General features: G+C 41.1%; 1 protein-coding gene across 1 annotated transcript in view; it reads right to left on the bottom strand.

The window, feature by feature from the left end:
- The window catches only part of KIAA0825 (KIAA0825 ortholog), a 391,566-nt gene that overhangs the window by 190,405 nt on the left and 173,611 nt on the right, over window positions 1–27,550 (bottom strand). The window contains exons 17-19 of the mRNA XM_063453688.1: window positions 26,581–26,740; window positions 23,900–24,052; window positions 9,143–9,237 (exon numbers count right to left, since the gene is read on the bottom strand). Coding sequence (XP_063309758.1) covers window positions 9,143–9,237; window positions 23,900–24,052; window positions 26,581–26,740 — 408 coding nt within the window. The remainder of the gene's footprint in view (window positions 1–9,142; window positions 9,238–23,899; window positions 24,053–26,580; window positions 26,741–27,550) is intronic.

Here is a 27,550-nt window from a genome sequence, read left to right as displayed (position 1 = left end):
TTGTTTGTGAGATGTGGTTGATGAGATTAGACATAGGTGGCAACTTGGGCTGGGTGTGAGTCTTCTTGGCATTGGTTAGTCTGCTTGGTCAGATTATACGGGGAAGGGTAGTATTGGCAGAAACTGTCAGAGATCTCGGTTGTTGTGGAGTACATGTGGCCATTAAATTTAATGTCATTGACATACATCTTCTGTCTGCAAGTTTGGAGCGTATGAGCCAGTAATCTGCTACTTTTATTGCCAAACCTGAAGAAAGATTTTTTGGCTAATCTAAACTGGAATTGGATTTGTGTGGTCAACAAACAATTAAGTCAGGAAAGCAGTGAAATGAGTTGGCGGTATGTGTCTTTGTCAAGGGTGCGTTTATGCGCTGTACCTCGTGAGGTAGTATAGGCAAGTAATGCAGATATCTCCTATGACCGTTGTTTCTTACGCAACAAACCGTGTTTGAGTAGTCCTCGAACAGAGCGTTTGTGTGGGTCCCATATCATGTCTGGTGGTGATGTCATCGAAGTGTTTACTCGGAAGTAGTGAGTCAGGTGGGATCTAACTTCTATTTGTATGAGGGGTCCTCTAAGACAGACTCATTTAAGCACCAGGTTAATGTTTTCTCGGTGGAAGATAGAGGTTTTAGTGAGATTATGACCAATGCATGGTCGGACCAAGTGGTTAGACTTATTTTTGCTTTATGTAAACTGTTGAGAAAATTGTGTGGCATAAACAAATATTCTGTTCATGAATAGGAGTTGTTGGGTGGTGAATAGAATGTGAAGTCTCTGTTGGAGGTATTTAGTATGTGCCAACAGTCTACTAGCTGGAAATCGTGTAACATGTTAGGTGATAAGGGAGTTGTGGCTCCAAAGGTAAGTGGTCTCCACCCACGAGAAGTAGACCTTCACTAAACTCTTCTAGCTTGCAAAAAGTCGTAGCCAGAAAGGACATCTGTCTTTTATTCGGCAAGTATAAATAAGCAAAGGTATATTGAACTTGATCTGGCCCTTAGGAACAGTTACCTGCCCACTGGGTCCAACAGCTCTAAACTGAGACTAAATTGGTCTTTGCAGAGAAAAGACCCCCCTGGTTTTGGTAAATCCGCTTTAGACGTATAAAAGATATAATACAGTGAGTTATAGGTATTAAGTAATTACATGACATAATTAAAGCATATAGACCATGGGTCTGGATCGCCAGATGTTTTGAAAAGTACAACTTGCATGATGCTTTGCCATTCTAAAGGCACACAAAGCATAATGAGAGCTGTAGTTCTACACCATTATGCTGTAGATAGCAGGATAGGTAGCAGGATTGTGTACCATGAGGAGCACATGTTTGTATCCCTAACACTATAGTGTTACTTTAAATAAACAGACGGTTCCTTCCCAGGTACGCGCATGTATGTACATGATACCACGTCACGAGGGTAATTATTTAATATCAATGCTAATTTACAAAAAAAAGGTACTCAATGGAAAACTTAGAAATGTTATGTAATCAATAAATACATCAAATACAGATACCCACATATATGTTGCAAAGCTATGAACAAAACCAATGGCAGGCAGGTTTAAAGCCAAATATTAAATGTATAAACTTAAATATTTCTTCAAAATATAAATACATTATATATATATATATGTTTGAATGTATGTATGTATGTAATCATAGGGATATGACACGTCATTTACAAACTGCGGCATGAATGATTTTATACTATAGCTTTTTTCCAGCTGTGTAAAGATCAAAATCATATATGGTGAATATAAAAACATCTTGCCAATAGCAACTAAAACTGACAAAACACTACATTTGCAAATTTGCAACAACAATATAGTTGTTAGCTGTAGGAGGTTCCCTGCAGATTTTTAGATAGTAAGGCAATGATTTTTACACTAGACAATGCTGAGTATTTATACGGTAATTAAATTCAGAGAAGCTTTTATTAGTTCAGGATTACATAACATTAATTCACCCAACATTTTGATACAAAAAAAGAGGAAAAGAAGAAGCAGGTGCTATTTCTGGGCAAATTGCTAAATAAGAAGCAATCACCATGGATAGTGAAGATAGTTGTAGTCCCAGTTGTGATATGAACACTTGGGGCTCCCAAGTTAGGGAAATACCTTTTAGAGATTCGAAGTAGAACATCTGAGATGGCTGTCCAGAAGAGTGCAGTTCTAGGAACAGCTAAAATACTGTGCAGAACCCTCAGACTACCAGGCCTCTGGTAGAGGACCTGAAAATGAGGAATAAATATACCACCCAGGAGGGGTGAGAATATCAATTTAATTAAATATATTTGTGGTCGTGGACAAAACCACATAATTTAGATGTTCGGGTAGACCTATAATAAAAGAAGGGCCAAGTGAACTATATGAGAGAAGGGAGCGGTGGGAGCAAAGAACTGGACAATTGCAGGCTGCGCCTTACTTACATATATATATTCTCTTTTTTGTTTAATTTAAGAAGGGATTTACTAAAACATAGGCCAGTGTAGCACAATCTCATCTTCCAGCTTCTCTGCTAAAGCAGGTCATGAGACCATGCCTGGCGCAGATTGGAGGGGGGCCGTGAAGATGTCTTCCCACAAAATCACAGTAAAATAGATTTGCAGAAGAAAACTTTTTTGCCCTGTATTCTCTTTAATATTCCTCTGAGTATTGTTGTGTTTTTTGGACTTTTAAAGAAAATAGTGCACCATGAATGAAGGCTAAGGCAGGTTATAGGTGATTTTTATTCAGTGGTGTAATTTCTACAGAAGGGACAGTTCTGCGTTACGTTCTGTGTATGAGCAGAAAAGCCTTGAGTTCATTTTCTACAGTGCAAACATTGTTCGCTCTCGATTTAGAAGAGTTCAAAGTGGTGTTATCAAAATTCCATCCTTCAGAGTATAAAGAACTTTCCTTCTGGGCTCTTACTTGCAAAAACAGCCGGCTATGACAAAGATGTTAGTGCTGCAGTTTATAAATCCAACAATGACTACGGAGACCTGGACTTTGCAAAATAGGTTAAGTACATTGCCCAGGTTATTATGGAAAGCATATGTTGATATGCGGAAATCTTTTATGGTATATTTGGACTTTAAGGGAAAATCTCATCTATATTTCACAATGCTAGCATTCAGGATATCCAGCATTGGTTTAATGGCCCATGTTCCTGAAGGGAAGATGAGGATATGCTGGCAAATAGTTAAGGTGTATTTCCATCAATTGACCGTTAAGAGTTGCGGGAAGACTGTAGGATAGTGTATTTAGAGCAATGGTAGTGGGCTTAGTAATTATGGTGCATGGTATTTCCCTAGCTTTTGGTTCTTAGTCTTTGGCCATGGACTGCAAGTTTAGTACTTTGATCCTTATAGCCTGCACTGTGGAAGACAAACTGTTGGGAAGTAATGAGAGCATCTAGCGAGGGTTCAAATATCTGACCACAGCTCAGATAGATCCTACTTTAGGTAGTCCTTGCATAGTCTGCAGCTTCCCTGAATACATTTTTAAATATATTCAATCCTTGCACTCCTCAAATAAAAACTTGAAAAGGAGTATGCACCAAAATATATATTCTCCTTATTCACGAAACATTGTGATATCAACAATTTAAAACTGTATAAAATATTTGTGGCATAGTGGCACATAAGTAGTGATTATACTCACTGAAAACAGGGTAAAGGAAAGAGAGAGATACACCCCATGCCTAGTGAGGCTGTTAAGATGCTCTAGCAACACTATTTACATACGACTTGGTATTATTATTATTTTATTATTTATATAGCGCCATCACATTCTGTAGCGCTGTACAGAGCTGATATTGCCGGTCTATCTTTGTTTAGCTCTACCCACAGCAACTCACCAGTGGTAACTCGTCTAAAGGGGCACTTAGGGAAGGGTAAAATTAGAGTAGGGTAAAATGTTACCACATTTTTTCCCTGGGAGCAAGGGTTAATTAACAAATTCCCCTCAGTAATGCTTCCTCAGTTGCCGAGTAGCACAATGCAGGCTGTTGGGGATGTAGCATTAAACCATTAAGAACAGTAAACATTGAATGAATGGACAGAGCCAGGGAACTCCAGACACTAAATTAAAGCAGTTACTTTGCCTACAGTGTCCCTTTAAATAGACAATTTCACAGAAGCAACTGATGAATGTTGCAAACTGGCAGGTAGTACTTTCACATTTGTTTTCTAACAAAATGCTGAAATCATAACCGCTGCAAAAAAGATAAAGTTGCAACTCCAGCTAGAATGTCTTAGAATACAGAAATATTGCAAGGGTCATAAAAGGATCATATATTAATGCAGGCTGAGGACACTGAACTGCAGCTAAATCAAACCTTATATAAATGGTAAAGAAGGTTGAATTTACATGTCAAAAAATAAAGTAAAACTAAATCAGATTCCTTTTAAAATCCTTCACTTTCCTGAAGGAAAACTTTTTATGGCTCAGATAAATATATTTTTTCTGAAGATACATATACATAAACTGGCTGCATTAACGTTTTCTTCACTGGAAGTTAATCTAAGTGTTTTGCGTTGATTTTTGTACAAACCTGTAGCTAGAGGCTTCTATTATATGTTCCTGTTTCTTGTGAGATTTCTAACATTGGCAAGGATAAATCACCTGCATGGCCGGCCTCTGGGCTTTAGGCACCCTGTGCAAAAAATCTTCACAGCGCCCCCCCCCTAATTCAAGAATGAATTACGTAGTAAATATTTTTACACGCACACACACACCGTTACACACAGACAGACAAACAACCACAGTTACAAGCAGACAGTCGCACACACATAGTTACAAGCAGACAGGCAGACAAACAAACACACTCACAGTTACAGGTAGACAGTAACCCCTATCCATTATGGGCTGGTGGGGGGAGCGGGGGAACTAAAGTCCCTAAAGACTAGTTGTACAGCAGTTAACGGGTAGCATAGACTGCATTTATCGCTGACCCGTGTGGATAATGAAATCCTCAACCCAGGTGTTGCGGTGCCACACTACGTAGCGCGACATGCAGGACAAGTCTGTTCTGTGCACCCAGACACTCCCCTGAAACCTGTCACCTGGGGCATGTGCAAGCTATGTTGGCCGTACAGCTCACACACACACACACCTACAGCCAGCCCCGATCACCTTTAACCTGCAGTCTTCATTTACTTTCTTTCAGTTTATCTTAAGAGAAGGAGGGCAGAGAAAGAAAGAGAGTTTGATTACTTGTTGCATGAGCAGTCTTAGTAAGAAGAATGCCTCCTGCAGAATTACAGTAGACAACATTCCAACTGCCGCAGCGGTAACAGACCCATGCTAAGTATGATGCTCTTTTTAGCAGTTCCCATAGTGTGTTTAAGAGACAGAGAACGCACAAAAAGTTGCACCTAAATAGGCATCTTTGTATCTTCACAAATATGGAAACTGGCATCCAGACTGATAATGTGGTGATTAGGCCATGATGGTTGTAATATTGAACAATGTAATTACCACTATGCCCTTAGGATATGGCAGGAATTCAAACACAGACGAGCAGTTTAACACCTCCATTCCACTGTAGGAAGAGGAGATCGCGGTTTGACATGCCTCATGATATGGATGCTAACTGTGTCATAAGAATGTCTACATTTACTATAAACCCTCTATTCAATAATGATTTTTAAAAATATGACCACATCTTGTTTAAAACTTGGTACAAGATATATCTAATCCTAGTCTATATGATAATGCAAATACAATTTACTTTTGACAGTCACTTTAAATACTAGCCATACAATTAAATTGCTGCAAACCCCTCCGCCCCAACCTCCCCCCCCCCCCCCAACAAAAAAAAATTCTCACATTGAATTAATAATTAATCCTTAAACTCCCTCACAGATTGAAGATTTTCTCCCCTGATTTTTGGAGACTAAGATGTCCACTCAACGCAATATATTGCATAGTCATTAAACAATAGAAAACCGGAACCTCTCCAACTATTAATGAACTACAACTCTAGTAGACGTGTTAAAATGACCCCTGCCAGAAGATTTTGCCCTGAATAGTGAAACATGTATAGAACACATAGCAGCAGGTGTCATGCCTGGCGATTTGGCCTCTAACATTCTGTAAAGATAAGCTGATGTAATCTCTCCATGATGCCAAATATAATATCTTAGGCTACAGAGTTGCTAGAATTGACAGAAGGCACTTAGCAATCACTTTCCTCTTGTTGAATGTGCGATGTAGACAAGCATCGAGCAAATTACTGCAGCAAAAGTCAGTATTTTGTTTGCAAATGTCCTTGCACTCCAAACTGATTCCAAAGTGGCACAAAGCTATGCTTTCAACGTGTGAACAACCCTTAGCACCAACCTTCAGCCTCATTTAATACAATTTTGTTCACTATTACATTGAATGGTAAGTCATACAATTCCTTTCACCTCTCGTGGTAATGCACATTACTGCTAAGTATACTCAAAATGTGCTGCTACAAACAGCTTCCCCTTCTGTTTTTCTATGCAGGGTGGCAGGGGCATCCCTGGGTCACAGACTTGGCAGGGCCACCATCTACAGCAATGCAGCAAAGATGGGGGATACTTAAACCTAATTTAGAATTAGGCCAAAGTACGTGATTTCTGAACATATTTATTGTAGTTTAGTGGCTCATTAGTGTGTGGTCAGAGCTAATTACTGCTCTCTCCGTCATAGGGCTAACGAGCTGCTCTAGAGGTCTAGTAGTAAACTCTAGCATGGAGCAAACCTGATGTATCCAACCAGTGGTGTATTCTGGTTTTGTGCTGCCCTAGGCAGGACAAAACTCAGGCGCCCCCCCCCCCCCCATCCCCACCCAACCCTTCCACGCGCCACCCCCACCCAACCCTTCCACCCTGCCCCACATTCTAAATACACACACACACATATTCACTGACAGAAACACATACTCACTAACAGACACTCATTCACTAACAGGCAAACACACTCACACTCACTAACAGACACACACTAACAGACAGGCACACACTGACAGACAGACACACACACTTACAGACACACTAAGAGACAGACACACACTAAGAGACAGACACTAAGAGACAGACAGACACACACTAACAGACAGACACTAACAGACACACACTAACACTAAGAGACAGACACTAAGAGACGCACACTAAGAGACGCACACTAAGAGACGCACACTAAGAGACGCACACTAAGAGACAGACACTAAGAGACAGACACTAAGACATACACTAACACTAACAGACAGACACTAAGAGACAGACACTAAGAAACACACACTAAGAGACAGACACTAACACTAAGATACAGACACTAAGAGACAGACACTAAGAAACACACACTAAGAGACGCACACTAAGAGACGCACACTAAGAGACGCACACTAAGAGACAGACACTAAGAGACAGACACTAAGAGACATACACTAACACTAACAGACAGACACTAAGAGACAGACACCAAGAAACACACACTAAGAGACAGACACTAACACACAGACACTAAGAGACAGACACTAACACTAAGAGACAGACACTAACACTAAGAGACAGACACTAACACTAAGAGACAGACTAACAGACAGACACACACTAACAGACACACTATGAGACAGACTAACAGACAGACACACACTAACAGACACACTAAGAGACAGACTAACAGACAGACACACACTAACAGACACACTAAGAGACAGACAGACAGACACACACACACACTAAGAGACACACACTAGCAGACAAACACACACACTCCCATTAACACTCACTTTTTTTATTTATTTAACAACCCCCCCAGCCTCCTTACCTTTAGGAATGCTGGGGGGGGGGGAGGGTTCTCTCTCTTTCTGGTGTTGCTGGTCGGGCTGCTGGGCTGGCTGTTAGGCGCGGGCGGCAGTGGCGAGGGAGCACTTTCCCCTGAGCTCTCTGCTCAGCTCCCTCGCGCGCCGCCCGCAGAGTGAGGCTGGGAGGCGGAGCCAGAATATGACGTCATATTCCAGCATCTTTATTATTTTGCAAGAAGTTATAGCGTTGGATACAGGGGCGTATTAGCCGCAAGGCTAACAAGACATTTGCCCTGGGCGTTTGGGGGCGGCTTTTTTTGCCGCCCCCTGAAAAATGCCGCCCAAGGCAAATGCCTTGTTTGCCTCGCGGCTAATACGCCCCTGTATCCAACGCTATAACTTCTTGCAAAATAATAAAGATATCCTTGTCTCAATGTTTTCAGGATATCAAAGCCAAATGAGGAGGCATGGCCACACTCGGCGAGGGAGGAAGGAGGGTTATTTTTTGCCATGTAAAGAACAGATGTACTAAAGTGAGTGATGCAGTTCGGTTGTGATTTGATACAGTTACTATGGATACAAAGTAATAAGTAAAGTCCTATTTTTACAAAGAACACCAAACAGACTTGACATGGAACCTTGAAGGGTTAGATGTTACTAGGTCAGTCTGATGGCTGCTTAAAGGAGTTATTTAAACCTGGAGTCACGGTTCTGTCAATTCATCTCCAGATGGGGATCTAGACTGTACTTGTTAATACTGGCTGGTCTCTCCAATCACAGCAAATTATCTGTACAACATTACTTTACTAAATAATTTTGACTGAATGCATAATCTGAGGAAGACTATTTACACAATGGTAAATTATGTATCACTCTGTTTACGGCAGACAGTTCACGTAAGAAACCCCCACTTTATTTGTTTTAAAATACAGTCAGATCCTACAAACATTGAAAACCCTCTAAGGGCGGGCCTATAATTCGAACACTAAGCGATATGCCAACTGACCCAATCAATAATGTTTTATATAATCTACTTAATGGAGTGTAACCAACGTGATGGACAGGGAGCTTTTAAGTCCGTGAAATGCGCAGATATGCATGAGGCCAATCACATGCGCTTGTAAGACCGCAATTAAAAATATTTTCTACATTTTTCCTTTCTGATTGTTTTTTATTTCTCTTTCTTTATGAATGACCACAAAGTGTGATTGTTCACGCTATACCTATTGCGACAATGTCTTATTAGAGACGCGTTCCTTGTAATGCAACACTGTATCTGTAAAATCTCATTTGTAAAATTGTTATGTTCATGATAACATTTATGTCTTATTTGATGATTCCGCCACACAAAAACAAAAAAAAAAGCAGGCAGTTTAGGTACCTGTGTTCTAGCAGTGCAGAGAATGTCACCGTATTCATTTTCAAACAGACCGGGAGTAACGCTGACCAATCACAGCTTGATTCAGCTAAGGTAGCCTGTTGATATAGATGGAAGGCAGTGTTAGTTATTAATCATAGCTATTATGATCGGTAATTTCTCAGTGATAAACAAACTAATAATGGGGAAAAAAGAACTCGGCCTGATGGCATAAATCAAACTCAGAGGAGCAGGTTTTTATTCCAATAAAACAATTAATTTACAAATCCACTTAGTGATTTAGTCATTATTTATTAAAAGATAAATCAATTTTCCACCACATTCCAACTGTTAATGGCATCTAGCCCGACTACTTTGTCTGAGAGCTGAAGTCTTTGTTTGAAAGGAAAAATAAATGACTCCTCTAAATGCAGACTAACAATTTGCATTTCCTACTGTCAGCAAGAACTGTACCAGGAAATAAACAGAGAGCGGCTAGGATTTATGTTACATGATGTATCTTAATTAGAAGCCGTTTTATGGTCCTTATCTAAAAAAACGCTTTCACAAAGTAAAATAAGCAGATGGTACGTATACATATTTGTAAGTACGTGAATCAAAAACTCTGGTTATCTATTTCTGATTACACAAGAAATATTATCCTGCTCAGAACGATGTCCGCAATCCAAACTGAACACTTACGGTTACAAAATAAAAGCAAACGAAGAAAAATATTATTTTTTGTTAGGTGCAAACAAGGAAACCCCCCCAAAAAAATAAAAAAAATAAACAAAACATGTGATAGCTAAATAATAATAAAAGAGAAACTCCAGGATGCAAACGACCCCTAAGCATGTGTAAAGACAGAATCTTTATGAAAAGCTATCACTTACAGCACCCCAATTTTATATTTTTGGTAAGCTTTTCAAATGATTTTATATGTATGGATAAACGTTTAAAATCACTTAATATTTTGAAAAATATTTTAATATTGCAATATTTAGTTTTTGTTTGTTTTAAATTCTCAATTTTTGTTGTGCATGAGAGTACATATAACAGAGAAACCCACCATGCCACGACAGCAATAGCAAGCATATTTAGAACAATTAGCGACATAGCAATTGAGAAAACAACATGTTAAAATAAGCAGGTTAGATATGCATATGTAGACCACTATAGCTTGAACAGGCTTGGTACATATAATAGCTTAGATGTAGCATGACATTGCAAGAATAGTTTGCACATTTTTATAATAAGAAAACAAAAAAGAAAAATCTGAGATAAGAGGCTGAAAATATAAACATAGGTAACACATGCCATTAAGATGTCTGGCCTGAGGTTACCATGCTAGTGGGAGTTACCGTTCCTTACCAGCCTATGCCCCTTTGGGGTAGGTAATGACCTTACTCCAGTGATGTGGTTGGTTCACTGGTTCCATTGTTTCTCAGTCAAAGCAGATTATATTCCCCTCGTGTTCTCGCTCGAAGAGCAACAGCACCATTTCCCCTGTTTGGATATATCTGTCTTTGTCTCTGGAGTAGGCTCATTCATAGTCCGGTCTGTGTTTCATTGGTTTTGTGTGTGCCGCCTGTGGCACACCTTCTGCAGGACTAAGGTCGCAGGTCGGGGCCAAGGACCTCGAGGAAGCCTCTCGGGTGAGTGGATATGTGTCATGGAGTAACACTTCCGGGTTCGGCACTCAGCTGTGAGGAGCCGGACCCCGCCCCCCTCTGACTCAGCTCTGACGGTATTTAGGGAGACTGGGCCAGAGGGAGGGTGCTTGGTGATTGATTGTTTGAGCTAACGTTTGAGCTGCCTCCATGAGCTCCACAGGCTCAGCTACTGGGAACTACTTCCACCAGACTTACCTCTCCACAAGCTCAGACAAGCCCTTCCAGCCTTTGAGCAAATGCAAGGATTGCTGCATGCCATAAGGGATTACTGGAGAACGGATACTTTGTTACTTTACAAGTGGAACATATCTCTGAACTATTGGAGGACTACCCATATTAACCTTAAGTATATCTTTCAGCTATTTGTCTACAATATCATTTATTAATGAACTAATGCTTGCTTACTCAAATCTTCATTGCTATGAAGGACAACTCCCATCATGCTTAACATGAAGGACAACTCCCATCATGCTTTTTCACTATGAACTGTTTCTTGCTTTGCAATTACATTCAGTGCTTCAAGTTACTAATCTCATGAAGGACAACTCCCATCATGCTTATTCACTATGAACTGTTCTTGCTTTGCAAATATCCTTAGCTAATTGATTATTGTTCCTATTGAAGATTATTCTCATGAACTAATCTTACTTAATGGATCTCTGAAGAAATACTTAATAATGAACTTTGTGTTGTTGATTACTTGCAGTTCTTCTTATTGGATTATTGCCTAAATGCAATTCATTTAAGTGTAACACTTATTAAAACTTCGGTTGAATCAAGTTACCAGTGATTCTCTCTTTTCTTAAAGCTACAGTATTGATACTTAAGGATTCTCCATTTATTCACTATTGTAATTAGGGAGTTTACAAGCTGCAGTTGAGTTCCAACCCAAATCACCCCGAGTAGCGTAACAATATGTGCCAGAGGAACCTCCTCAGGAATGCCCAGACAATACGACAGGTCAGCCCAGAAGTTGGCAAATAGGCAATCCAGTTGTTCAGACAGTGATGGTTTCAGAATCTCAGGGTGCAATGTTACACATGGCGTACACTATTACTCCCACGACAGGCTTACAGTTGTATTTAGATTGTTTTTTGTATATTGATATATATATGTTTGATAATTTTAATATTTGAAAAAAAAATATTTTAAAAGTTCATCCTAAAATGTGAAATCATTTGAAAAGCTTATGCAAAAATATTAAATTGAGGTCTGTGTTAGGATTCCAATGCATAGAAAAGATATACACAAGACAAAGTAAGAACTACTTTGTTGCCTGTTACAATTACAACTATTTACATAGCGCCTGATCTGAATGTACCCGATAATTGGATGGGAGGAGGAACACAGCAGCTGGGAGGGAGCAGAGGAAGTTTGCAGGGGATGAGGAGGTGTTTGTAAATTGGAATGTCAGAGAGAGTAAGGGGAGAGCTGATAGACATCTCTAAAACATATGTTTTGAGCAATTTTTTAAGGAATCCAAAGACAGAAAGGGTTGGATATCCCGGAAGAAGGCATTCAATGAGAAGCACTGCAAGCAATAATGTGGAGTGTGGGTGCGAGAACAGGACAGTAACAGGTCTTCAGTTCTGACGACTGATGGATCATACATCATCTGATGTCTATGGCACCTCATTGCACAGGACCTACACACTTAGCGCACCTTATTGCACAAGCACAATATTAATTCTGGGAGTTCTTGCAATCTCACAGGATCTTCCATAGATCCACACATACACTTGCACGTATCAAAACATATAGGAGTTGTCTGCAAGGAACATAGTGCTACGGTAAAAGTATAAATTTATATAAATATATAGAAGATTAATACTATCATGTCTTTTTAAACAAAACGTCAGCAATTTCAGTTTAAGCATGAGCTCCAGCTGAGGTTAAACAGGTGAAATTCTCTCACTCATTGTTCATGCTGTTTAATGAATAAAGCTAGTTGTATTATTTTAAAGTAGATTTAACGCATTCCCAGTGCTTTCATTTTTAACACTCTCTATAATTTGAGACTTCTGGGATTTCTCCTACAAATATATACTTTAACAATTAATAATGTGTCCAACTGAGCACTGACAAGTTTAATCCTAAGAGACTGATGTGTCTGAGCCACTTAAGGATAGTTCAATATCCCGATGATATAGAGAAAACAATACAATGGCTAGTATGTAATTTAACAAATGGTCAATGTAAATTTTGTATGAAATTCAATCTTTCTTTCTGGGTATTATAACAATTTCACAGTTGGAAATTCTAATATTGCCCAGCCAGAGCCACTCTCCATCTTTATATGCCAAGTAAAGTCATTGTTGTGAATTAGGAAGCTCATGTATTGCTATAGTTTACTGACTGCTGTTCCTAGAAACTGCATTTTTTTTTTACATAAAACAACATAATAAGTAGATATTAGTTGGGTTGTTTTTTTGAGGATATGAATGTAAATATGAATTACATGCAAAAATATTTGTAATCATAATAAAAGCCTGTTGGGTTTACACTATGGACAAGAAACTTTAGTATCTCTTTACTAAACATTTAGCTTTGATGAGCTAGTTATTTTGGAACGCTAGAAAAACTCTTCAATCTATATAACAGGCACATGTTGTGAGTATCATCTGCCATTCTATTTCACCCCACGTAATTGTCAGTGATAAGATCTCTTAGGATTCCATCACGATATCCTGCTTGCTGTATTGCTGCTTAACTGCTGATCTGGCTCAAGTAAGTCATCGTAAAGATAATCCCCTGGATTTTCCATGACCTTCCAGTCAAACAGAATTCCATAACAATTGTTAAAGCGGGTCTATCACTTCTGATATGTCACATTCAGGTGTATTTTATGTTTGTGTTTTTATTTTTACATCTTTTTTTGTGTGCACCTTTATAAAATGTAGTTATTGAAATACATCTGCAACCCTGCAGGACTTTGGACTTGTACCTAGATGTGACTTGATGCCTACGCACTTCGCACACTATTCATTCCAAAATTGCTGGGGAAAAAACAGCTACTGTAAATTAACATGCCATTCAGCTTATTAAAGTGGTTATGGTGCCAGGATAGTCTCCCTGCAGTTTTTTGCTTAGAGAATTTCTCAAACTGACAAAGCAGGGGTTTAACATGGAGTTCATAGCTCCGCCTACAAGCCTTGCCCATCAGAGACCTGGGAATTACACGTACACCAATGAGATTGGATGTCTCTGCTGACATAGAGGGACTTCCAGGTTCTGATTTCTGGGAGCAAGCACTTACGGGTACAAACAGTGCATGCCCAGTATAAATCCTTACAGAGACATGGGTACTCTTAACTTGCAAGCACTTTCATAGGGTCTCTCTATGTCAGCACACTAAGCGTGCTGTATGCCGAGAAGCAATAATGCACATTATTTATGTATAAAGTTTTCCAATATATTCTGAAGCACTGTACTTTGGTTAGACACAACGTACAATACCTTGCTGACATTACATATTAAACTATAATGGAATCGAAGGCACTGAGCGCTTTGCTTGCAAGTAGAAGAATCAAAGGTAAACATTTTGTTCTCATGGTAGATTCAGCATCCACTCCTATAAAACGGTGAGGATGGAAATTATTATATGTGAACGTTATCATTCAGAGCGATATAACTCTATCTCTGTCAACCTTTGATTAATAGAGTTCTCAAAAACCGATCAGAATGCTGAGAATTTTGCTTCCACTCGGCTTTTGTTTTCGAAGGTCTTATTTCAGCATTATAATGATAAATGTAAAATAGATCTGAGAGAAGATGCTAGTTCTGTCTTTAATACATGGCTATTTATATTTATTTTTATGTGATTCCATTGGGCACCCCATTGATCAGCAATCATCTTTTACATGATCATGGAATCCTTGGAATAGAAATCTTTAATAAGCTTGTCCTGAATTCTGGGACCTTATTATGAAAGCACAAACGTACAAATACAAAAATATACATCTTTCAGGGAGGATTAATATGTATTTCCTTTGGGTCGATTGTTTGCACACTCCATAAAAAAAAAAGCCATTGGTGCCCACAAAAGATTTTTCAGAGGGATTAGTGACATTTTCCTATGGAGATATCAAGTATTCGTTCCTGTGGTTTTAATGGCACAGACCACTTGGCACAGACCACCATAGCATGCTTCCTCATGCTCCTCACATGTTTTAATAGGGCTGAGTGCCAGGATATGAGGACATTTAAACTGCAGACAGGGTATCCTTTCTTGCAGTAGCCAATGAAGGGAGGCATGATGCACACTCTCTTACTGCTAGCTACTAAACAAAGGCCAGATTTACGTCTTCAAGGCACTTTTCACACACAAACAAGTCTTTGTGGATGTCAGAGATGGTAGGGATAAGTCCCATCAAAACAACTGTAATAGATGCTCAGTATTTTATTCTGATTATTGTGTCACTGTGTGAGTTTGAGTGCCCCTCTTGGAACATCTGTGAGCGTGTGCATGACTGTATGTGGGTGTGAATGTACCTCAAAGTACATGAGTGTCTGAGAGTGTAGGATAGAGTCGGTGTCTCAGAATACGTCTGAGAGTCTGTGTAATAGTAAGTCAGAGATCATAGCTGCATATGAGAGTGTCAGATAGAGTCTGTGTCTCAGAATACGTCTGAGTCTGTGTAATAGTAAGTCAGAGATCATAGCTGAATATGAGAGTGTCAGATAGAGTCTGTGTCTCAGAATATGTCTGAGAGTCTGTGTAATAGTATGTCAGAGATCATAGCTGCATATGAGAGTGTCAGATAGAGTCTGTGTCTCAGAATATGTCTGAGAGTCTGTGTAATAGTAAGTCAGAGATCATAGCTGAATATGAGAGTGTCAGATAGAGTCTGTGTGTCAGAATATGTCTGAGAGTCTGTGTAATAGTAAGTCAGAGATCATAGCTGAATATGAGAGTGTCAGATAGAGTCTGTGTCTCAGAATATGTCTGAGAGTCTGTGTAATAGTAAGTCAGAGATCATAGCTGCATATGAGAGTGTCAGATAGAGTCTGTGTGTCAGAATATGTCTGAGAGTCTGTGTAATAGTAAGTCAGAGATCATAGCTGTGCCCCCCTTCACCCATCCCAGCCCTGTGCCCCCTTCACCCATCCCAGCCCTGTGCCCCCTTCACCCATCTCAGCCCTGTGCCCCCTTCACCCATCTCAGCCCCAGTGCCCCCTTTCACCCATCTCAGCCCCAGTGCCCCCTTCACCCATCCCATCCCCAGTGCCCCCCTTCACCCAGGCCCTGTGCCCCCCTTCACCCACCCCAGCCCCTGTGCCCCCTTCACCCACCCCAGCCCCTGTGCCCCCTTTCACCCACCCCAGTGCCCCCTTTCACCCATCTCAGCCCCAGTGCCCCCTTTCACCCATCCCAGCCCCGTGCCCCCCTTCACCCATCCCAGCCCCAGTGCCCCACTTCACCCATCGCAGCCCCAGTGCCCCCCTTCACCCATCCCAGCCCCAGTGCCCCCCTTCACCCAGGCCCTGTGCCCCCCTTCACCCATCCCAGGCCCTGTGCCACCTTCACCCATCCCAGCTCATGTGCCCCTTCACCCATCTCAGCCCCAGTGCCCTCTTTCACCCATCTCAGCCCCAGTGCCCCCTTTCACCTATCCCAGCCCTGTGCCCCCTTCACCCATCCCAGCACCTGTACCCCCTTAACCCACCCTAGTGCCCCCTTCACCCACCCCAGGCCCTGTGCCCCCTTTCACCCATCCCAGACCCTGTGCCCCCTTTCACCCATCCCAGCCCCTGTGCCCCTTTCACCCATCCCAGCCCCTGTGCCCCCTTTACCCTTCCCAGTCCATGTGCCCCTTTAGCCATCCCAGCCCCAGTGCCACCCCCACCCAGCCCAGCACCTGTGCCCCCCTTCATCCATACCAGCCCTTGTGCTCCCTTTACCCATCCCAGTCCCTGTGCCCCTTTCACCCAGCCCCTGTGCCCCCTTTCACCCATCCCAGCCCCGTGCCCCCCTTCACCCATCCCAGCCCCAGTGCCCCACTTCACCCATCCCAGCCCCATTCCCCCCCTTCACCCATCCCAGCCCCAGTGCCCCCCTTCACCCAAGCCCTGTGCCCCCCTTCACCCATCCCAGGCCCTGTGCCACCTTCACCCATCCCAGCCCCTGTGCCCCTTCACCCATCTCAGCCCCAGTGCCCTCTTTCACCCATCTCAGCCCCAGTGCCCCCTTTCACCTATCCCAGCCCTGTGCCCCCTTCACCCATCCCAGCACCTGTACCCCCTTAACCCACCCTAGTGCCCCCTTCACCCACCCCAGGCCCTTTGCCCCCTTTCACCCATCCCAGACCCTGTGCCCCCTTTCACCCATCCCAGCCCCTGTGCCCCCTTTACCCTTCCCAGTCCATGTGCCCCTTTAGCCATCCCAGCCCCAGTGCCACCCCCACCCAGCCCAGCACCTGTGCCCCCCTTCATCCATACCAGCCCTTGTGCTCCCTTTACCCATCCCAGTCCCTGTGCCCCTTTCACCCAGCCCCTGTGCCCCTTTCACCCAGCCCCTGTGCCCCTTTCACCCATCCCAGCCCCAGTGCCCCTTCACCCATCTCAGTGCCCCTTCACCCATCTCAGCTCCAGTGCCCCCCTTCATACATCCCAGTACCTGTGCCGCTTCACCCATCCCATTACATGTGCCCCTTCACCCAGCCCAGTACCTGTGCCCCTTCACCCAGCCCAGTACCTGTGCTCCCTTTACCTATCCCAGCCCCTGTACCCCTTCACCCATCCCAGGCCCTGTGCCCCCCTTTTTCTATCCCAGCCCCTATACCCCTTCACCCATCCCAGCCCCTGTGCCCCTTTACCCATCCCAGCCCCTGTACCCCCTTCACCCATCCCAGCCCCTGTGCCCCCTTCACCCATCCCAGCCCCTGTGCCCCCTTTATCCATCCCAGCCCCTGTGCCCCCTTTATCCATCCCAGGCCCTGTGCCCCCTTCACCCATAACACCACCTGTGCCCCCTTCACCCATCCCAGTCACTATGCCCCTTTATCCATCTGAGCCCCCTTTCACAGCCCCTCTGCCCTCTTTATCCATCTGAGCCTCTATGCCCCTGTACCCACCACAGCCTCTTTGCCTTCTTGTACACTCCTCAGCCTCTCTCTCTCCCTGTACCCACCTCACCCCTATGCCTTCCTGCACCCACTACAGTCCTCATCACTCATCCCTATCCCTCCCTGCACTCACTACAGCCCCTATCCCTCACTGCTCCCACTGCATCCGCTATCCCCCCACCGTCCGTATGCCCCCTGCACCTACTATAGCCCAATATCCCCCTTCATGCACTGCAGTAACTATCCACACACATACTGCAGCCTCTGTATCTCCCCCACACAGTAGAGCCTCTAGTATCATACAAACATACACTACAGTCCCAGTATCCGCCAGCTGCCTACTAAACCCCTATCCCACACACACACACAACAGCCCCTATCCACACACTCTCTGCAACACAACCAGCCCTCTCCACTAACATACGACACTGCAAACAGCTCCATACACACACACAAACCCACAAGGAACCTCACTGTATGCACGTAATCCCACAAACAGCATTCCCACACATTCAATACCACATGCAGCCTCCCTACACAAACATCACAACAGGCATCCTCAGCATGGCAATACTGCATACAGCCTCCTTATACACACACACACACACACACATCACAAGAGGCATCCCCAACATGGCAATACTGCATACAGCCTCCTTATACATACAAACGCAATTATTACAATTACTTATATAGCACCAACATATTCTGCAGCGCAGTACAATAGGTAAAACAAGTCAAACAATTAATTCTAATTCAACATGTTGACATACAGGAACACAAGCAGCATCCCACACAAGTAGCCTCCAAACACATGTGTTTGGAGGCTGCTTGTATGGTTGAACATGTGGGGGATGCTGCTTGTGATGTCACCAACAAACACAGAGGAAGTGTTTAATTAAATTTGCTTCATGTCTTTATTTTAATGGGGGGGGGGATGGGGAGGGGAGCGTAAGGCAAGCTATTAAGGGGTACTCCACTCAAAAACAATGTTTTATTAAAACACTGTTTTTGGTTGGATGCTGTTGGGGATGCTATTTGTGATGTCACCAACAAACACAGAGGAAGTGTTTAATTAAATTTGCTTTATGTCTTTATTTTAATGGGGGGGGGGGAGGGGAGCGTAAGGCAAGCTATTAAGGGGTACTCCACTCAAAAACAATGTTTTATTAAAATCTGGCCCTGTTTGGGGGACGCCATGACTCACACAGCCATGCTGGGTAGCGCGCACATATCTGTATGACAGCTGCACAAAGACCTTGCACCGGGAGGGGGGCCCTTAATCTCCTATTGACCGAGGGCCCTATAAGTTGTCAGTCCGCCCCTGGTTGCAACCTTCTACTCGCTACCTAAAGTACACAAACAACAGACAATAATGAGTGGAAGACCTATTGTCTCTGGTAACTCGAATTTAACACAGAATGTGAGTTTGTATGTTGACCAGATCATACGTAAAATTGTTGTAGAGTTACCATCATACCTTAGAGACACTAAACACACTCTGAAACTATTAGATGGCATTAATCTTCCTGAAAATGCAATCTTGTGTAGCTTGGATGTGGAAGGATTGTATAGTTCCATTCCACACGACACAGGACTGACCCATCTAAAGGCACACCTTGATAATAACTTTACAACCTCAAAGCGACACAATCTATTCGTTCAAGATCTTATGAAATATATCCTGACGCACAATTATTTTATGTTTCAGGGGAAATACTACCACCAGGTGAGAGGGACAGCTATGGGGACGGCTTGTGCCCCCTCATATGCCAACCTCCACCTTGGGTGGTGGGAGAAGAACATAGTATTTGGTACCTCCCTGATGGAATATACCCAATATGTCCAGATTTGGAAGCGCTATATCGACGATATAGTAATTGTGTGGACTGGCACTATCGAATTTTTCAGAGAATTTGTACTCTAAATCTCAACGATATCAATTTAAAATTTACTTATGAAATGGGTGGCAGGGCCATCAACTTCCTGGATATCTCCATTATGATAACTGATCAAGGAAAGGTGAATACTACACTCTTTAAGAAACCAACCTCCACCAATAATCTCTTAAAATGGGAGAGCCACCACCCACTTCCCCTCAAAAGAGGGATACCAGTGGGCCAATATTTACGTTTGCGCCGGAACTGCTCTACAGTCGAAGATTTTAAGACTAAGGCAAAGACTCTTAAGGAACAGTTTAAAATGAAAGGCTACCCCAACAGATGCTTAAAAAATGCATACCAGCGGGCTCTGATGACGGATAGGAAAACTCTCCTTTTGGAGAAACATGGAAGTGACAACATACAACTGATTAGGTGTATAGGGAATTTCGATGCAGGATGGCATCCAACACTTAAAATTCTCAACAGATCCTGCCCACTTCTTCAACAAGATCACCACCTACGGAAAGTTATCATCCCGTATGCATCAGTTACAGCAAGACAAGGTAGAAACATCAAAGATATGCTCGTTCCAAGCCATTTAAGCTCTCCATCTACCAAGCCCACCTGGCTAAAATCGTCAGTATTTGGAACATACCAATGCGGTAGATGCAAATCATGTAAATTAATATTACGTCCATCCAAGAAGATCTTGGACTCTACAAATACACACAAGTTGGACATTAAGACGTTCTTTAATTGTCAAACCACAGGTTTAGTGTATCTATTAACCTGCTCATGCAAAAAAAATGTACGTAGGAAAGACGATTCGTGCATTTAAACAGAGGATCCGAGAACATATTACATCTGTTAACCCTAGGAGACTAATAGATACACCCATTTCAAAACATCTAAAACTCCATCATGGAGGTTCCGCTGAAAACATAAGTTTTTGTGAAATTGAAAAAGTTACACTTGGCCCGAGGGGAGGAGATCTCGATAAAAAACTTCTACAAAGAGAGAGCATTTGGATATACAGATAAAAAACTCTCTCCCCTATGGGCCTTAATGCGAGGTTTTCATTTACGCCCTTTATCTCTGACTAAAAATACCGGCTTAAAATACCTACTATACTACATGATCCACTACTATTTACATAATAGTGGTTTCTCACATTATTTCTATGTATAATATTTTCTTTAATTCATGTGGTTTCTACTTACTTCTGTCTCTTTTTATTTATTTTTTTGTTTGCTCCTGCTCATTGAGAATATTTAGAACTTAATACCCCTCTACATTATAGGGACTCTACCTTACATTTAATCATTCATTTGATATCCAAGCTCTTATACCTGGACCTATAATATCACAATATATTCTTATTCCTGTATTGTCTATTGGTAACTTGTTAAGGACAAAGTACTGATATATAGTCATTATCCACTGATCAATTTATTGGAATATTAGTTACCATGCACTTAGTGTATATAATCAACCTTACAGATGTGTTTTACTGTATGATACATTTTAGATCCTTTTGGATCCCTGATATACATCTGTTTGTATTATTCATCTAGCTATATGGGGATATGATTTGTATTATTGATTTCATATCAATACATCTGTATTTTAACTCAACACATCATAATTTATTGCGGTGTATGGTATTTGCCTTAACACCTTACATGGACATATAACCACTACCTGTTGATGAATATATATTAATTTCGAAGATTTGGTGGTTTACTGGATGTACATGTATCTATAGAACTTTAATAGACATATGATATACCCATGTCCCCTTTCGGATTTCTTCCAACATGCAATATGTGAAAATGCAGTGTTTCCATCCACGGAGGAAAGTGGGAGGAGCTTATTATAATAGAGAAGCTATGTCCATCCCACTTCCTCCGATAGAGTCAATTAGTCTGTTCCAGCGCGGAAAACGGTCGGTCACGCCCCCTACTATGTGGAGGACTTCTATTGGGTAAGAGACCCTTTGAAGTGGGTATTTTAAGCTCACATCAAGCATGTTCGGATTTGCCTCTGACGAAGGTGCTTATAAGAGCACTGAAACGCGCGTCAGGCATTTTCACTGTCCGTTTCTTCGGACATCACTTATTTGCCCACATATTTCACTATATGGCACTATTATGGTTTGTTGGCACTTACTTTATGTCTAACTAGATAGACCTACTATTATTTTTTGTCCTACCACTACTGAGCTTGTGAAGTATATGTAAGCAAGGGCATTGTATACTTTATTGCCATTTCGACTGTTACATAGTCTGTTAAGCAACTTCCTGCTATTTTCTCTCTACATATTTACTTTCACTTTTCTTGCTCTGTTTAATAGATATGCCGTAGGCATTCTAAGCTCCACGATATCTATATCCTCTCATTAGTTGTACATATATACATTGTGGATACTACTACATTAGCCCATATTACATACTTGGTTTGGGATCCCCTTTGTAGTTTTCCTATACTATTGCTTAGAGGATTTTTCTAGTGGTAATTCTTTGGGATTATATCCCTGTACTTTCTCCCTTGGCAGATTGAGTTACTCTATATATTAGAGAACACATTTGAGCAGGATATATTAAAGCTCACTTTTTGTTGTTCTATTTGGTTTATACATACTCATATCTCATACCAGGGATACTGGATATAATTTGTCTATCTATTTTGTAGTTCTATTATCATAAGGAGATTTCCACATTTTCTGATTACTATTACTTCATTTATTTATACCTTTTTGTGAGACTACTTCATTCTTTCCAGATCTATGCAGCTAGATACACCCGCTTCTTGCGGCTGATTCTTTCTGTATGTTTCAATCTTTTTTCTATATACAATTTGGGGTTAGGCCCCTGGAGACCCTTGGAGTCTCCATTAGGTACTGGGTAGGTTTCCCTATACCAGTGGCGCCAATTTCTTTAGGCGCTAAGTGGTAAAGGTTTACTTACCTTATTTTCTATTTGTCGAGTATGTGTAATAGTAAGTCAGAGCTCATAGCTGCATATGAGGGTGTCAGATAGAGTCTGTGTCTCAGAATATGTCTGAGAGTCTGTGTAATAGTAAGTCAGAGCTCATAGCTGCATACAAGAGTGTCAGATAGAGTCGGTGTGTCAGAATATGTCTGAGAGTCTGTGTAATAGTAAGTCAGAGATCATAGCTGCATATGAGGGTGTCAGATAGAGTCTGTGTCTCAGAATATGTCTGAGAGTCTGTGTAATAGTAAGTCAGAGCTCATAGCTGCATACAAGAGTGTCAGATAGAGTCGGTGTGTCAGAATATGTCTGAGAGTCTGTGTAATAGTAAGTCAGAGATCATAGCTGCATATGAGGGTGTCAGATAGAGTCGGTGTGTCAGAATATGTCTGAGAGTCTGTGTAATAGTAAGTCAGAGCTCATAGCTGCATATGAGAGTGTCATAGAGTCTGTGTCTCAGAATATGTCTGAGAGTCTGTGTAATAGTAAGTCAGAGATCATAGCTGAATATGAGAGTGTCAGATAGAGTCTGTGTCTCAGAATATGTCTGAGAGTCTGTGTAATAGTAAGTCAGAGATCATAGCTGCATATGAGAGTGTCTGAATGAATCTTTATGAGTGTGTGCCTGAGCAGGTGTTTGTAAATTGGAATGTCAGAGAGAGTAAGTGTGTTTCTCTCCTGCTGCTGCACATTGATGCCCAGTGTCTGTCATTAGTGGACTAGTCTGAAACTAAGATTGGAAGGTATGAGGGGTTGGCGGAAGGAGACTGAAGAAACTCCCCTAGTTTAGAGGCATAATCAATAATGCAATCTGACTAAGTTATAAATGTTTACTACATACTTTTTTAAGTTTTTCTTGCTTTATTGTGGATTGTACATTTGTTTAAAAGGGTCTGCTTGCTGGTTTGAAAACAAATTGTCGAAGGATCAATGTTCCTTTAAATGTACAATTCACTTTGAATTCCCAGCATTAATCACTTTAGTAAACAGCCCTGTTAGAGTGTTCTTGTGATCTGGACAGGTGATATACAGATTTATTGAACAGAAATACAATAATATATTGTAAGAAATACATGAAACTAATAAGAAACGAATAAGCAGGTGTGCGATTGTGTGTAAAGTGACAATAACACTAACTATAGTGCTATCGAATTCCCTTTCCTTCTGTTACCTGAGATAGAAGTTCATTGGGGAGAGGGAACATGTGCAGCGGGTTAAAGGGTGGCAGCATTTGTTCTGCGCTGGTCCAAGTCATTTGGAAGGCTCCTGATTGCTCTGAGTCTCTGTCAGAATCCTGGACAGACAATATCTCATTCAGCCTCTCCTAAGGGGAAAACACATTTTTATATGAATATAGAAAAGGCATACATCTTATCACAGGACGTTAAGCTTTAAGCACATGTTTCTCCTATTATAAAGAGATGCTTTCAATATTTATGTTATGAAGGTCAAGGTGATTTACTTCTTGTCTTGATATTTACAATTGCACAGGGAAAAACAAAAGAAAAGATAAACATTATCATGTAAACCCTGTATCAAAGGAAAGATTATTATATACAGAGTAAGCATCATATGAGCAAAAATGGAGAAAATACATTCTTAGAAATATATTATTTAAAAGTTATTTTGCATCAAATATTTAGATTAGATAACATGTACTAGATACAAAGTATGAAATGAAAGTGAATCCAAAATCCCATTATGTAAATAATACATTAAATATATGCAGTAAAAAAAATAATAAATAACACAAAATAAACTCACTTTTATAGCTCCTGTTGCTGCTAATCAACATGCACGAATCAGAGAGCTCAGCCCATACCAAGAAGACGCTCCACCAATCAGGAACCTCTCCTCATAAATCATAGGATGTGATCTTATTCTATGGACCTCTGTCTAGCAGAGATGCACTACATCCTCAGCATCATTCATCAGATCTACCTCTTTCTCTCCAATTCACTATTTCCATCTCTCTCAGGGTGAATCTATCCTCTGTCTTCAAGGTCTGACATCTTGTTACACAGACTATAACCACTTCCCAAAAATAATACACATAAACAATTGTCACGTACATGAAATGGTCATTGCAGGCATTTATGAGTCACTAACTTGTGCATATATAAACTTGCCATTGCAGTCAAAAATGAAATGACCCTCATTACAAGGTATTCACCTTGATCCAACAGGAAGTTCTAGTGAACTGTAAGCCAAAAAGCAAAAGCTAACATAGCAAAGTAGTGACTATAACTGAATTGAAGAATTTTTCCAAATTAGCTAAATTGAAGAGTTTAGTTTTTAATTAACTACAATTTGAAGTGAATAGAATAACCCCCCAAGTTACAGGAACACAGTGCTCAGTATAACAACGTTATCAGATTGAAGTTGTTATAATGCCTATAGTAGACCTCCCTAGTAAGTGCCTAAATGTTTTAGTTTGGTATTTAAAATGATTGAAAGTGTGGTTTCAAGCCATGCCTCTGGACAGGAGAGCTGGGACTGTTACTTCCTGGCTCTTATACCCAGACATAGCGTAACATCAGGCACGTATGCGCAGTGCTGTCATGGCTTGTCAGAGAATTATTGCATTCTATAATTCTCTACAACATGAGAATCATTGGCGGATTGCAGTGAGCTCTGCCCATGCATGTACGGGAGGAAAACCCGACGCTGGAGAAAATTTAACAAAAGACATTTTTACATTGCACACAGGGAGCTAAAAATAACTAGGGACACAGAGACTATTGCGTTTACAAATTTGTTTTCTTAATGCTATAGTGTTCCTTTGAAACGTACATAACGACTAGTATTATTGTGTTATCTAAAAGGACCACTAAATTCACCTAGACCACTTAATCTTAATGAAGTGATCTAGTTGCTGTGGTCCTGTCGTTTTAATCATGCCATGTAAACCCTTTTGTAGAAACCGTAGTGTCAGTAGTGTGTTTAACTGGGCATGCACGGGAATTTCAGAGCGCTATCTAGTGTGGGCAGATGACGTGTCCCACAGGGACTTCATCTACCCACACAAAGATGGTGGCGCCCAGGACACAGGTCAAAGCACAAAATAAAGATGCAAAAATAGGTAAGATGGGGGGCTTAGGGGCATTTTGGGTACCTAGGGGGACAATTAGATGTAGTGGAGTCGGGAGGGGGATTAAAAAAAACAAAATGGGATTCGGCCATGACAGAGCCACTTTAAAAGGTTATATTTTGAAAAATCTCACATTTACATTTCTGTACACTAGTGTGTGGCAAACTGTAAAAATTAAAGTCTTAAAATAGTAATTAGGCAAAACCCTAATAGACAATGACATGGCTGGCAGGTGAATAAAGTAGTCTGAACATTTATCAGCTGTTTTTTCATACAAAAAATGGATTCGTAGAAAGCAGAGGCTCTTTCCTTTACAAAAGATTACATTTTATTCCACTGCGCCCAGTAAAAAAAAAATATTAGCATAAAAACAATATCTTATATACAAGTGCTGCATGCGTGCTGAATTGGCAGAAAATCAGAGCATCGTACAGAAAAAAAAATGGATACCCAGACTCCTCTTTGCTCCAATCCAAGCAATTCATATGTGAGATTAGATACAATAATACCTCATTTCTGAATAAGCATCAAGTTGCAAAGTAAATAAATAAGTCCTGCATTTTACAAAATAACATTTCCTAGACAAATGCCTAACAGACAAACTGAATAGATTGGATTACAGGGCAGTGCTGAATTTGCTACTGGCATGAAAAAAAGAAAAAACTAGGTCCACAACCTCCACAGCAAGCGCTTAGCTGCCAGCGTACTTTGCATCAACCCAATACACACCTAATTGCTCGGCAAAAAGGCTCTTTCCCTACCTCATTGAGCTGGATGATGTGATAAATTTGCCTCAGGTATTCGCAGCCACCTGGTTTGTGGCACATATTCAGGGCCATCAAGTTTATTTTCTGCTCAGTCAATTCAAACCTGCTGCCGTGGTTTTTCAATACTGAACCGTCTACCTGCATCGCGGAGAAGCTAAGAAAAGATTACAAAAAAGGATACCTGTGTTATTTATAAACCAAACAGGCGGCAATATTACTTGATCTCCTTACACTGTCCTACGGTACTTTTCAATGTATTGTGGACTGAATGGGTTAACAGTACAGTCTCATGAGGCTGATACCCTGGCAATATCTAAAATCAACATATTTCTTAAAATTCTAAATCTGATTTGTTTTTTCTCGACCCTGAGAGCATCGCAGAACATACCTGTTAAGAGCAGTGGGAAAATGACTATCATTACAAGAAAAGAAAAACTAACTTGCTTAGGCCAATATTTGGAAACATCTTAAAAGCTAATAATTTGTGTTTCTATCACTAGACTAATAGCATATTTCTACAAACAGCTTCCCCTCTTTTGTATGCATATGAATACTTGTCTGGCCGTATCTGAAAAAGGAAATTAGTGTCACAAGGGTAGCTATTATAGAACTCACAGGTTAAATCCATTCAATGCTGCCCGTGATTTTGTGTGGAAAGGTGTTTTGCCCTTGATATGCACTGTTTATAAAACGTACTGCACCCAGCTAAGTTATCGGGCAATAGTTTAAAAAGCTATTAGAGAATGCTGCTGGTTTTGATAATACGTTATTATACACTCTGTGTTCGTGCGCCTAAGGGAACAGAACAAGGTAACATAAAACGCAGCAGACATTGACTTCAACCCCAAGCTAGTTTAATTTTCCGACTGACATCATACTAGGACACACACTGTTAGCATACAGATGCAATATCACATGTTACATGTACAGGGATATTTGCTTGACACATTTACTCACTTTGTAC

This window comes from Pelobates fuscus, chromosome 5 (assembly GCF_036172605.1).
Source record: "Pelobates fuscus isolate aPelFus1 chromosome 5, aPelFus1.pri, whole genome shotgun sequence".
Classification (NCBI taxonomy): Eukaryota; Metazoa; Chordata; class Amphibia; order Anura; family Pelobatidae; genus Pelobates; species Pelobates fuscus.
This window is presented reverse-complemented; position numbering and strand designations above follow the sequence as displayed.